Below are 14185 nucleotides of genomic sequence, written 5' to 3'. Positions count from 1 at the left end.
AGGTGGAACGGTGAGGTTACAGGGAGCAGAGGTGAAGAAGGTGCAGGACTTTAAGTACTTAGGGTCAACGGTTCAGAGCAATGGAGACTGTGGAAAAGAGGTGAAGAGGCGAGTGCAAGCAGGTTGGAACGGGTGGAGAAAAGTGTCAGGTGTGTTGTGTGATAAAAGAGTATCAGCAAGAATGAAAGGAAAGGTGTTGAAGACGGTGGTGAGACCAGCGATGTTGTACAGCTTAGAGACAGTGGCACTGAAGAAAAGACAAGAGGTAGAGCTGGAGGTAGCAGAGCTTAAGATGTTGAGGTTCTCTTTGGGAGTGACGAGGACGGACAGGATCAGGAATGAGTACATCAGAGGGACAGCTCATGTTAGATGTTTCGGAGATAAAGTCAGAGAGGCCAGATTGAGGTGGTTTGGACATGTTCAGAGGAGAGACTGTGAATATATTGGTAGAAGGATGCTGAGGTTGGAGCTGCCAGGCAGGAGGTCTAGAGGAAGACCAAAGAGGAGATTTATGGATGTAGTGAGAGAGGAAATGAAGTTAATTGGTGTGAGTGAAGAGGATGCAGAGGGACAGGGTTAGATGGAGGCACATGATTCGCTGTGGCGACCCCTGAAAGGGAACAGCCGAAAGGAAAAGAAGAAGGTCCCCAGAGGATGAATCCTACTGACTTTAGTGATCCCCTTACTTTACTCTAGTGCCAAGTTTGACACTTTTGGCTTATAGTGAAATGTCTTGACAACTTTTGGATGGATTTCCATGACACTTGCTACCCGCGTTTTGGCAGCGCTCAGAGCCCATCACACAATCATGCTGGGTGAGTTTAACGCTGGAGGTAATGTTGCCTGTGTAAACAGCTGTATTGATTAAAATTAGAATTTGTTCTGTCAGATGTGCGTGAGACAGATGGCTGGAAAAATGCGGTTGGAATTCCTTCAGTCTTGTGTATTTGTTGACATGTCAGGTCAGCAGCTGTTTCACCCACTGGGAATTCTTTTGACGTAACCACAGTCACACCAAACTCATAACTCTTCGTTTTCTGCCTCAGTTACCAGAACTGAGCAAACTCCATCTGCTGATGAAGATGCCGTTGAAAGTTCCAGAAATTTATTTTAAGTGGACCTTGACTTAAAATCATAATTTTTTTTGTCAAACTATTTCACACTCAACTTTATTTAATTATGAATATTAATAAAATAGTTTTAACAAACAGATTTTGTCACAGGGAAGACGGCCTTTTACATTAAACATATGATGACATACAATGTGCACGTTTTATGCTTGCAATTTTCTGTGTGTGTGTGTGTGTGTGTGTGTGTACACAAGATGGTTTTAAATTAAAGAGATGTTCCTTCAAAATAAGGTTCAACATAATGTGTCATCCAGCACATCAGGAAAAACCCAAGTACTTTTACACAGCAGCTAGTTTTGAAGGTTGGGCCTAAAGCTGGTTTCCGGAAACAGTAATCTCACACACCTGGCTAATTCCTCCAATAATAATGCATGACTGTCAGACTGCCTGTAGTGATTCAACAACTTGCGACTCAATCTTTCATGCTGTCTGTACATTTAACTTTTGCGTTTGTCAATACAAAATCTTGCTTGTGTGCATTCTCTGTATGAATATCAGAGTGTGTTTTCATGTAGGTACAGTGCAACAGGTAAAATCGAAGCAATAAATGGTAATATTTTTTTGTAGGTATCCAGATTCAGCCCCTATGAGTGGACGCTAGAGGAGCCAGAGGACGGAGCGTTGCCACTGACAACCGAATCCACCAATGAGTTTGGGATCTTTAACTCCCTTTGGTTCTCTTTGGGTGCATTCATGCGGCAGGGTTGTGACATCTCACCAAGGTTGGTATGGCAGTTAAACCATACTCTACTCCAGATTCTTTTAGTAAGAATGAATGAATTTCATATATTTTCTGTTAAACATGAGCTTCAGAGCTGTTGATACTGTCAGAGGTGCTGGTTTCTGAGGTTGTAGTTATGGATTGAAGTGCATTAGACTACACTATATTGAAAGGTTTTTCTAATAATTTGTCAACCCCAATTAATATACAGTGGTGTGCAAAAGTGTTTGCCCCCTTGCTGAGTTTTTGTTTTTTTACATGTTTGTCACACTTAAATGTTCCAGATCATCATTTAAATATTAGTCAAAGATAACACAAGTAAACACAAAATGCAGTTTTTAAATGAAGGTTGTTATTATTAAGGGAAAACAAAATCCAAACCTACATGGCCCTGTGTGAAAAAGTGATTGCCCCCTAAACCTAATAACTGGTTGGGCCACCCTTAGCAGCAACAACTGCAATCAAGCGTTTGCAATAACTTGCAATGAGTCTTTTACAGCACTGTGGAGGAATTTTGGCCCACTCATCTTTGCAGAATTGTTGTAATTCAGCCACATTGGAGGGTTTTCGAGCATGCCACAGCATCTCAATAGGATTCAGGCCACTCCAAAGTCTTCATTTTGTTCTTCTTCAGCCATTCAGAGGTGGACTTGCTGGTGTGTTTTGGATCATTGTCCTGCAGCAGAACCCAAGTTCACTTCAGCTTGAGGTCACGAACAGATGGCCGGACATTCTCCTTCAGGAGTTTTTGGTAGACAGCAGAATTCATGGTTCCATTTATCACAGCAAGTCTTCCAGGTCCTGAAGCAGCAAAACAGCCCCAGACCATCACACTACCACCAACATATTTTACTGTTGGTATGATGTTCTTTTTCTGAAATGCGGTGTTACTTTTACGGCAGATGTAATGGGACACGCACCTTCCAAAAAGTTCAACTTTTGTCTCGCCAGTCCACAGAGTATTTTCCCAAAAGTGTTGGGGATCATCAAGATGTTTTCTGGCAAAAATGAGACGAGCCTAAATGCTCTTTTTGCTCAGCAGTAGTTTTCGTCTTGGAACTTTGCCATGCAGGCCATTTTTGCCCAGTCTCTTTCTTATGGTGGAGTCGTGAACACTGACCTAAACTGAGGCTAGTGAGGCCTGCAGTTCTTTGGATGTGAGTCGTTGCTGCACTCTTGGGGTAATTTTCGTCGGCCGGCCACTCCTGGGAAGGTTCACCACTGTTCCATGTTTTCGCCATTTGTGGATAATGGCTCTCACTGTGGTTCGCTGGAGTCCTAAAGCTTTAGAAATGGCTTTATTATATTTTCCAGACTTACAGATCTCAATTACTTTCTTTCTCATTTTTTCCTGAATTTCGGTGGATCTCGGTGATGATGTCTAGCTTTTGAAGATCTTTTGGTCTACTTCACTTTGTCAGGCAGGTCCTATTTAAGTGATTTCTTGATTGAGAACAGGTGTGGCAGTAATTAGGCCTGGGTGTGGCTAGAGAAATTGAACTCAGGTGTGATAAACCAGTTAAGTTATGTTTTAACAGGAGGGGCAATCGCTTTTTCACACAGGGCCATGTAGGTTTGGATTTTCATTTAAAAACTGCATTTTGTGCTTCTTGTGTTATCTTTGACTAATATTTAAATTTGTTTGAAACAGTTAAGTGTGACAAACATGCAAAAAAATAAGAAATCAGGAAGGGGGCAAAAACTTTTGCACACAACTGTACATGAGGGTGACAGAACCACTCTTGCTAAATTGCATGTGCACCTCCTGTCTGACAACTTGTCTTCTGCTTTCACAAGACACCTGTGCTTCTCTGCATTTGTTAAAAGTTGTAGAGACAATACACTAAAAAAAAAAAAGCTTTTCCTGACTTGTCTGTGGCATATTGAAACCAAAGAACTAGGTGTTATTTTAACATGTGAACAACTTCTCTGCTGCCCTCAGGTGCAACCCTGTCTCCTATTAATGTTTGTATACAGCTATTTTGGATTTGATAATACACTTTGGATGACATAATCTGAACATAGATGTTTGCTAGATTATGATCACTGGTAACATCTTGTTCCAGTGTTCTTATAACCTGCAAAGTAATCGATTGTTGGGGGTACAAAGTACATGACTTTGACATCAGGACTGCGATTCACATCCTATGTCATGTCCAAGTCAATGCTGGCTTTTTAAATATTTTAAACAAGACAAGAAACTTTCCCTAACCTCAACCAAATGTTTTAGTTCCCCAAACATAACTATACTGCTTTTTACCATGACCAGGATATTTCCCTGACCTAAAACAAGTTCAAGTGGATATTGAAAACGAAACAAACATTCACATGGAGTGTGTTGTAATAATGTTGAATATAAACCTTTTGCATTGGCAGTAAACATTTTGTAGATAAGTTCAAAATAATTGTTTTGTCATTATGTTGAATTCAGGAACCGTAAACAAATTAGTTGTATATGTACATAATATTTTGGAGAGAGTTGAGACTGTAATAACAGCATACCTTGGTCTGTTTGTGTGTGCAGGTCTCTGTCAGGTCGTATAGTTGGGGGTGTGTGGTGGTTTTTCACTCTGATCATTATCTCATCATACACTGCCAACCTGGCTGCCTTCCTGACGGTGGAGAGGATGGTTTCTCCCATCGAGAGTGCTGAAGACCTGGCTAAACAGACAGAGATAGCATATGGAACTCTGGACTCTGGATCCACCAAGGAGTTCTTCAGGGTAAGGACCTCTTCACACATAGAAACGATTGCAGGTTATCACTAATGCAACCTACAGTTTCAGATGATAGCAGGACACATACAGAAGGGAGACAAATTAAAGGACAAGACAACATGTGGGTGAGTGTGGAACTCTACTGGAGGGATCAACAGCATTCTTCCAAGAGATACTCCTTCTTTTGGTGCTTGGATGATGTTGGTGGAGAACGCTGTCTAACACGTTGCTCCAAAATTTCTAGGTCAGAGTTCACCTAGATGCACAGAAAAAAAAAAAATTTAACTAGTGAATCCTGAAAAGCAGAGTACATCTTTCATCCACAACAGTTAGGATGTGTGTTCCCACTGCTGATTAACAGTTTATACAGTCATTTAAAGGCTGCAGGTGTGTTCCCTATGCAGTCTCTTGGTAAAGTCCACTGCATTGTCATACTGCAGTTAAAAATGCCATAGCCACTGTAATTATCTTGATAAAGGTACTTTTCGGGGGGGGGGGGATTGACTAAACATGTCATAAATTACTAGCAGGGGCACAAAAGTTTGCATCACTGCAATGTTTTTTACTTAGTGGGGTATTTAATAAGACGAAATAAGATGAAAATGAGCCCAGCCACAGTTCATGTGATTTGCATAAAGTGCAGCTTAATAATAATAATAATAATTTGACTCATGTTGCACGTCTGGAAAGTAATGGAGCGCAAAAGAGTTCTCTCCTGCTGAACTTGGAATATTTGTTGAAGAGAAGACCGTGCCAGCATGTATTCATCCCGCAAGAGGAAGGCTGTATGTGAGGAAATATTAGTTGAATGTACAACTCACCTGTTTTTTAAACTAACTAACTTTAAGTAGTAGTAGTAAGTTGCAGTTGCAGTGCACTGCTCACTACTCTTGTTGCTGGATAAATAATTATCAATCTTTTTGTAGATTTAAATGTATTTGATGTAAATATCAACAGCTAGGCTATTCATACTCATCATATTTTGGAAACTGAATCCAACGTGGCAACAGCTACTAAAGCTAATGATAGAATCAAAAGTTTTTTTCATTAACAATTTAACGATTAGAGAGCCTGCGTTCAGCATATGGATATGCTTTAAACAGCAAAACTGGAAAATGTAATGATAAACAATCAGGACAGGAAAGAAATACCTTACAGAGAAAATGTAGTTTACTTTTACGTACAGCTCAGATGGAGCTCAGGACTCAAACTGAGAACGACTGCTCTATTCCAATTTGAATGTATAAACTTCGAATCTGTATGTAACCGCCGACCTGTCGGATGTGTAGAAAAATTAACTTTTTGAATTTTTGTTAGACCCTGACTGATCCTGTTGCTGTCGAGAGATTTAAATAATTAATGAAGTTACCACTGCTGTGCCAAGTGCGTAATTTTACCTTTCAATTTGGAGACGCATGCATTTTTCCTGCTGCTGTGTGATGGCTACAGGTGGTAAATAAACTCAAAGGACAATCCTAAACACAGCTAGTTGCGTGCAACACACAGAACTTCAGTGCTGATGTTTTTTGTGTGTGTGTACAACAGTATAGGTAAGACTCAGACATTAATCTGTCTGTTACAGACTTTGCCTTTATCACATTAATAAATATACTTTGATGGCCATTTTAGTAGGCTATGTCACAGATGTGAAATTGTAAAGCAAAGTGAAAGAGGCAAAACTGAAATTACGAATTGTGGCTTTTGCATTCTCTGTAATGTTAATGTACCAAATGTTGGTGCTATGATGTGCACAAAAGCATGACGTTCAGACGTTGTGTGTGGAGGCAGCCTATTTAGTAGTGGCTTCCTCTTATTTGGTGTGAGATGCTGTTTGGGCAGCATAGAGCCTGAAAGCAAATGTCTCACCAAATTCCAAAGAGTTGGCAACCCTGACCTACACCTGCATGGTCTGCTGCCCCCCCCCCCCAATATTTGGGGCTGAAGCCTGGGGTTACTGCAGTGTAAACTTCCCCAAATCCAATAAGAGCAGGACAAAGCTGCTAATGTTAGCCTAGACTCTGATGCATAACATTATTCAAGACTGGCTTGACACAGTGGGGAAATACTACACAGTGGATGTGATAGTCGTGAATAGGGCTTTTTGTAACGTAAACCGCAGCTCCGCACTAATGTAGTTAGCTAATGATATGGTCCCTGGTCTTGAAATACTACTGTAGCGTGTAGGCTAATGCTAGTTAGCCAGGCATGCTCCTGTTTGCAACTTACATTGGAGCAGACAAACACACTATTTAAGCCATTCCTTATACTTGTGCTATTGTATTTTTGTCTTTGTATACCAAGTAGGACACAAGGATACCATACAGCTAGGATACCGTACAGCTCCTAGTTTTGACCATGAACGATTTGTTCTTTTGGGTGAACGAACTGAACTACTTCCTGAAACGATCTGTTCATTTCTCAGTCAGTTCAGTTGAGCTGCAAGCGACCGTGCAAGGACACACTGAGTGAGTGATTCAAGTCATTCGTTCGCAAGAGGAATGGGGTGTGTTCAAGACAGCAAATACCCAGCTGATTCAGGTTGCTAACATTTAGCTACTATGATTCAACAATCCACAATCCATGACTGCAATCCACATATATGACTATTATGCATAGGCTAACATTTAATGTTACTGCGTGCAGTGCCACACACACACACTTAACGTTATTGTTTTTGATAAGACTGTACCGAATTAGATTTTTTTTTTTTGAATCCACTACCTTCAGTGTTTGTTTATAGGGTTTATGGAGTGGTTGCGTTGTTGTGTTGCCTGCCTGAGACCAAGTTGTGAACCGCATCTACACCCAGCTGGACACGCCGGCAAGCACGGTGAGGATCATGTTTTTTGACTTCTCTAGTGCTTTCAACACCAGCTGGCCAGCCCTGCTGGGTGAGAAGCTGACAGCAATGCAGGTGGATGCCCCCCTAGTGTCCTGGATTGTTGACTACCTGAGTGGCAGACCACAGCATGTGCGCCTGCAACATTGGGGCCCCTCAGGGGACTGTCCTCTCTCCCTTCCTCTTCACCATCTACACCGCGGACTTCAGCTAGTACACATAGTCCTGCCACCTTCAGAAGTTTTCTGATGACTCTGCTGTGGTGGGATGTATCAGCGGTGGTGATGAGTCTGAGTACAGGGATGTGGTGGGGAACTTTGTCTCATGGTGTAAGCAGAACCATCTGCAGCTCAATGCAACAAAGTCTAAGGAGCTGGTTGTAGACCTATGAAGGGCCAAGGCACCAGTGACCCCGGTTTCCATCCAGGGGTTCAGTGTGGACATTGTAGAGGAGTACAAGTACCTGGGAGTACACATGGACAATAAACTGGACTGGGCTAAGAACACTCAAGCTCTTTACAAGAAGGGCCAGAGCCGCCTCTATTTTCTGAGGAGGCTGAGGTCCTTCAACATCTGCCAGACAATGCTGAAGATGTTTTATGAGTCTGTGGTGGCCTGTGCTATCCTGTATGCTGTTGCATGCTGGGGCAGCAGGCTGAGGGTAGCGGACGCTAACAGACTCAACAAACTGATCCGTAAGGCCAGTGACATTGTGGGGGTGGAGCTGGACTCTCTGGCGGTGGTGTCAGAGAGGAGGATGCTGGCCAAACTTCATGCCATCTTGGACAGCGTCTCCCACCCGCTCCATGACGTGCTGGTCAAACAAAGGAGTACCTTCAGCGGAAGACTCATCCCCCCACAATGCACCACAGAGCGCCACAGGAAGTCATTCCTGCCTGTGGCCATCAAACTCTTTAACTCCTCCCTCTAAGTGTCAGTCTGTATGACCCTAAGTCATTAAACTGGACATTGATCATTAACATCTCTGCAATATTTGACATAATTGTGCAATATTCTGTGTTAATACTGCTGTGCAATAAACTTCTTTGAGTTTAAAATTCCTATTTATTGATATTTATTCATACTCCTATTACTGCTGTGCAATATCCTCCGTCTCATAATCATCTTAATAAGCTACACTTAACTTGGCAGTTCATGCACTATTACTTTATACTGTATCATTATCATCAACCGGTAAACCCACTTTGTACTTCACACTTATTTTAATTTTATACTTATACTCACTTGGTACTTAATTTATTTTCTGACCTGTATTATAGTGTATTAGATTTTTTGCTTAGTACTTCTATTCCTGTGTGCACTGACGTGATAGTGAGCTGATGTACAAAAGAGTTTCCCCTCAATAAAGTATTTCTGATTCTGATTCTTTTTCGCCCTCTTTTCAGTTGGCAATCAACAAAACTGTGCATCATAGCCAACATCTGGTAAGGAGTGGGACAGATGAAGCCAGCTGACCAAATCATTATTTTATGGTCTCGACGTCATCTGACAAAATAACTAAAAATACAGGTTAATGACAGCAGCTGTGTTTTATGATTGGATCTACTGACATTTAAAGTGCAATACAGAGACGGAGAAAGTAGTCAACTTCACACTCCTCCTGCTCTCTGTGGCCACCTATATTGGCTATTAATGCAGCCGAATTCACAATATAGTTGTTTTCATTTACATATTTTCATGTTTCTGTTGTCAGACAATGTAACGAGTATGTAGTAGTTATTTTATCTTGGCCCATAAACACGACATGTAAACCATCAAGCTGCGGTGATAAAATCCTCATTTTATAATCGCAAAGTGAACGATAACAGAGATGGTTAGAGGCACTAGTGGGCAGCTTACCTCATCGTTTTGGAAAAGCTCTGTTTACCCCGTTCACACTGAAACACCAACCAGTGTTTTAAGATTTACACACTCAGGACACCATTTTGGAAAAGCTCAGTTTTGAGTGGAGAAAAATGCTGTTTTAGTCTGGATGGAAGGATGAAATGGAGAGAAAAAGATTTAAAATTAACCGGCTTAATGTGGATGTACTCTGTGTCTTCCTCCACTACTTGACACTACTTGTCCTCCTTTAAGGGCCTGACATACCATCTATGATGTTGCAGCTTCCGCTTTCTCTGCCCTGATCTCAAGATCAACACCTACAGTGTCGCTTTGGTTTCTGTTTACATTGTGCAAAAGTGGACGTTCACATGAACGATATTCTGGTGTTGGCCAGGGATGATTAGGCCCTAATCTGCCCCCTAGAGAATATACTTTTTCATCTTCCAGGTGTTCACGAAGTATGTAAGCAAACATGTCAATAATGATGCTGGTGTTGTAGCTGTTGTCTACACGTACGCGTTGGTAAAAAGCAAGTATATCAGCGCCCTTATCATTCTGTAGTGTCATTTGGTTTAGTTCACTTTTACAAATTCATTGCCAGTCTGCTGTAACCACTGTGTCTAGTGGAGAGTGCTTTTATTATTTCACAATGCAACAAAATAGAACACAACAGCTACACATGTATGTATGAGGAGGCATTCCTGCTGACTGTTTCACACTATTCCACTGATCAGCAGTTGGTGGCGGTAACACACCAAGGCAGGGGGGAAAAAGACTGCCTGAAACATCGATTTAAATAAAATATTCTAAAAGTTGTCTTTGCAAATGTTTTGTAAGGAGATGCATTCACCACATTTACTAGGCCTCTACAGTACACAGATGTTTACAAGAAAGCTCCACAGGACACCTTGAAGTACCCTGTGCTTATGGGCATTACAGTGTACTTAAAGGTACCCAAGTTGTACAAGCTAAATTGTAGTATCTTATCTGTGTCTGTCTCTCTTTTTTAGCGCTCTAAAATCGCCTTGTTTGACAAGATGTGGCAGTACATGAAATCAGCAGAACCTTCTGTCTTCGTTAAGAAAACATCGGAGGGCGTCCTGCGTGTCAGGAAGTCCAAAGGGAAGTATGCCTACCTGCTAGAGTCCACCATGAACGAGTACATTGAGCAGAGGAAACCCTGCGACACCATGAAAGTGGGAGGAAACCTGGACTCTAAAGGCTACGGCATCGCCACACCCAAAGGATCCCCATTAAGGTGGGTGGATCAGTATAACAATGCTAGCCAACCTGCACTGCCATGTACCATTCACACTACTAACCTGCTGCCTAGCATACTGTCCCTCTCCCCATTCACACAGCTCATTTCTCCACACTCGAAACTTTGAAAGACTTTAATAGTAAGTGGATTCAGAGTTTCCCACACTCGGAACTCTGAAGCCTTAACAGTAATGATCAGAATACACTAGCTGACCACCTGACTACTGTATCAGGTGGTTTTTAGCCAGTGTGTGAGCTGTGGCTGTGTTCATGTGCAACCCTGCTCAGGAAAATAAACCACCATGGGGAGCGATGTAGTTTGGTCCCAAGCCTTAGTGCTAACTGGGTGTTGCAGTATGCGAGTGTGATGAATGGGGCATGGCGGCTTACTCGTTGTTATAATAATCCACCTACCCTGATGACATCATCTCAGTGGTTTGTATTTTTACCATGGTTACCACCTCTGACCAATGGCTAGTGGTGGTTTCTGTGGCGACTAGGGGAGGGCTGTTAAAGTTTTAGATTTCAGGTCATAAAGAAATACTTCATCACAAAAATTCAATGTGTGGAATTGGGCATACAGTTATCACGATACAATGATCAGTGTGAAATATTCTTAGCCATCCGCTGCTTTTTCTATTTCTATTAAAACTGATTTCATATTCTTTCTTGTGAGAAGAATTTGGTTGCAGGTTTTTCAACAATTATGATGAGCTGGCTCTTTAAGACCTGGATCAAGGGATTGTTGTTGTCGATGAGTTTATGACCTAAACTTTTTCGTGTGTGTGTGTGTGTGTTTGCCTTCTTATGTGTCTACATTTGTTTTCCATTAGAAATGTACTGTCTCCTTCAAAAAGAACTAGTTGGACATGTTTTATATCTATATTATAGGTACATGTTTTTCAGAACTTCCTGTTGTATTCCAGTTTGAAGAGATTCTATCTTTGGTTACTGCAGCATTCAAAGCAGAAGTTTTAAGTGGTTTGGTAGCAGGAAAAAGGGTGTTTTATTTTCTGTTCCATAAATCAGTTTCACAAACCGCGATACACAGCCCTGCCGCTATTACCCCAATCGACAATTAGAACGTAACGTGCAAAGAAACCCAGCAATGCGCCAACAAAGGCAGTGAAGACTGCTAGCAAGCAAACATGGACGTAAATAACGCAGGATTTAAAATATTACATAAAGTGACAAATGTTTAATGAGGAAAGGAATCGCATTCAACACGTTTGTTAGACCTCTAGGATATACACAATGGGCCTCTTGCAAGAACCAGTCATACCAAAAGAATTTTTTCTTAAGTGGCACGAATGAGTGATTTAGAAGAATTTGTGGCATTCACCCATTTCCTCATATTTAGAGCATACTTCCTCGTACTAGAATTTTCTGTTGAGTGGTCCAGCTCTGTGACGCCAGTCATGTACAGATCTGTACATGACTGGCGTCTGCCTGTTGCCACAAGAGGAAAACACTTGTTTGACTTAAGAATTATAATGTGAATTAGTTTCAATATGATACTGAAATGAACTAAAATAAATTATGATAATAAAATGAATGTTCTCTTCTCTTACCATTTTTTAACATGTGGAAGCTGATGATTAAGATCTTAATCTAAGAGTGTAATTTTTAGACTGTGACCATGGCCAACATTAATGCTTGATGGTGGCTATGGCTATACAAACTCTCCTTGTCATATCAGAGTAACCAAAGATTAACGAGAGCAGATCTGGTTGGATCTCTTTCTTCAGTACCTTATAACCATCTGAGTACTTCACACAGAACATGACAAAACCAAAATAAGCTACAGAGTGAGCCCTCAGTTAGTTTACTTGCGTTAGGTTGGATAGATTTGTATGTACAGTTTATGACCCACCTTTAAACAGTATTTGTTTAAAGTATCAGTTCACCCAAATAAAAAAAATAAAAAATCTCTTCCCTTTAGTGGCACAGTGGATCTCTCAATGCAAACGGGGTATATTTGTCTGAATTAGATTTCTGCCTCCACTCCAATACAATGGAGGGGAATGGAAGCAGAAGCAGTGTCCAGTCATTCTGGAGAACACACTGTCAACAGTTTTCCTGTTTGTGTTCATTTGTGCATTAAAACGTAACCGCCGTGAAACAATCAGAAACTGACGTTTTGTTTCTCTGATTCGCTGCTTTGTTCTCGCCAACGCCGGTCGACCACCGCTGCTCGCTCGCTCTCTGTTGCTCGATGTTTGTAAATCGTGTGTTTACAAACAGCAACCGACAAATCCTACTCCTTCTGCCTTTAATGTTCAGCCGTGTAAAGTCTGGGTTTTAAATGGTCTCATCTGGAAGTTCTTAATAAATATAAAACCTATAAATATAAAAAAGGGATTGTTACACAAACCCTTAAGATGTTTCACAGTTGAAAACACAACTTCCTGTCCAAACCCTATACAGTGCAGTCTGTAAATAGATGGACAGGACATCTTTCTTTGGTTCTGTACTCCATAACATTGGATTTAAAATCAACATTTGACACAGAGTTAAAGGTACAGTGAATGAATTGTACTCCCTTTATACATAATCCCCTAATTTTATTGGACATACATTAATACATTTTAGGGGCCAAACAGTATTGGACAAATTAACATACATTTAAATAAAGTCATCATATTTAATATTTAGCTTTAAATTGTATGCAGTCAGTAGCCTGAATGCTATGACCCATAACCATCAGCAGACGCTTGGTATCTTCCCTGGCGATCCTATACCAGGCCTGTACTGCCGCCAGTTTTCGAGGCCAGGTGACTCACTGGACAGTCAAAAACATTCCACTAAGAGGAAAGATTACTCCCTCTTTGTTTTGGTTGTATGTGTTTAGGATGTTTGTCCTGCGGCATTGTCCCAAAATTTGAGGGCTGTATAATAAAAGAGCTACATATTCTAAACCATTCATCCACTATGGATGTGAACATACTCAAACACCCTTATAGCTGAAGGTCATCACTTTAACCTCACACATTGTTTCAGTTTTAATCCAATATGATGAAGTACAGAGACAAACCAATGAAAATTGTATGATTGCCATGCCACTTACAGACTGCACCACATTTTTTAATATCTTAATGTAAATAATGATCCAGATACACGTGTGTGTGTGTGTGTGTGTGTGTGTGTGTGTGTTGAGCTTCATGCTTGTCCTTGTTTGTTTCTCACTTTTGTGTCTTTTTTTCAGCACTCTACAGATGGCTGTATGGTTTTGTCTGCCCTGCTTTCTCTCTCTCCTCTGTCTCTGTGTTGCTGTCTCTGTCAGTTGGCTCTGAAAGTAAACTTTCTTCTGCAGAATGTTTTTAATGACAATTGCAGTTACATGTATTTATCTAATTTGCAGTTAAAGCTGCATTAAGCGATTTTTGAACACCAAAGGGCAGTACTAACTCATAGTAATTAGTCTCATATATTCCAGTATATTGACTTATCAAGTTTAAAGCTGATTTGTTAGCTTAAACAGAGCAACCTGAGCATCCCAAAGGAGTTCTCTTTACTAACTAACCAGAGGATGCTGGGACAGTAATTAGCTGCTGGGCCCATATTGATCTCCTGCTCCTCCCCTTCTCAGTGCAATATGTGCAGTATTCCTCTGCTGGAATGTTATATGCCTCCAGGTTTGCTGTGTGGTCATAAGATTATACCAAAACTCATT

The 14185-nt window shown here is 41.0% G+C and overlaps 1 protein-coding gene across 9 annotated transcripts in view; it reads left to right on the top strand.

Annotated features, from left to right (window-relative positions):
• The window catches only part of LOC122873249 (glutamate receptor 2-like), a 150195-nt gene that overhangs the window by 79273 nt on the left and 56737 nt on the right, over positions 1-14185 (top strand). For all 9 annotated transcript variants that reach the window (XR_006377388.1, XR_006377387.1, XM_044189706.1 and 6 more), the window contains exons 14-16: positions 1698-1852; positions 4376-4574; positions 10263-10510. Coding sequence is in view for 7 of the 9 variants with exons in the window: in XM_044189706.1 (XP_044045641.1) it covers positions 1698-1852; positions 4376-4574; positions 10263-10510 (602 nt within the window). In the remaining 2 variants the exon portion in view is untranslated. The remainder of the gene's footprint in view (positions 1-1697; positions 1853-4375; positions 4575-10262; positions 10511-14185) is intronic.

Source organism: Siniperca chuatsi, linkage group LG3, assembly GCF_020085105.1.
Source record: "Siniperca chuatsi isolate FFG_IHB_CAS linkage group LG3, ASM2008510v1, whole genome shotgun sequence".
Classification (NCBI taxonomy): domain Eukaryota; kingdom Metazoa; phylum Chordata; class Actinopteri; order Centrarchiformes; family Sinipercidae; genus Siniperca; species Siniperca chuatsi.
This window is presented reverse-complemented; position numbering and strand designations above follow the sequence as displayed.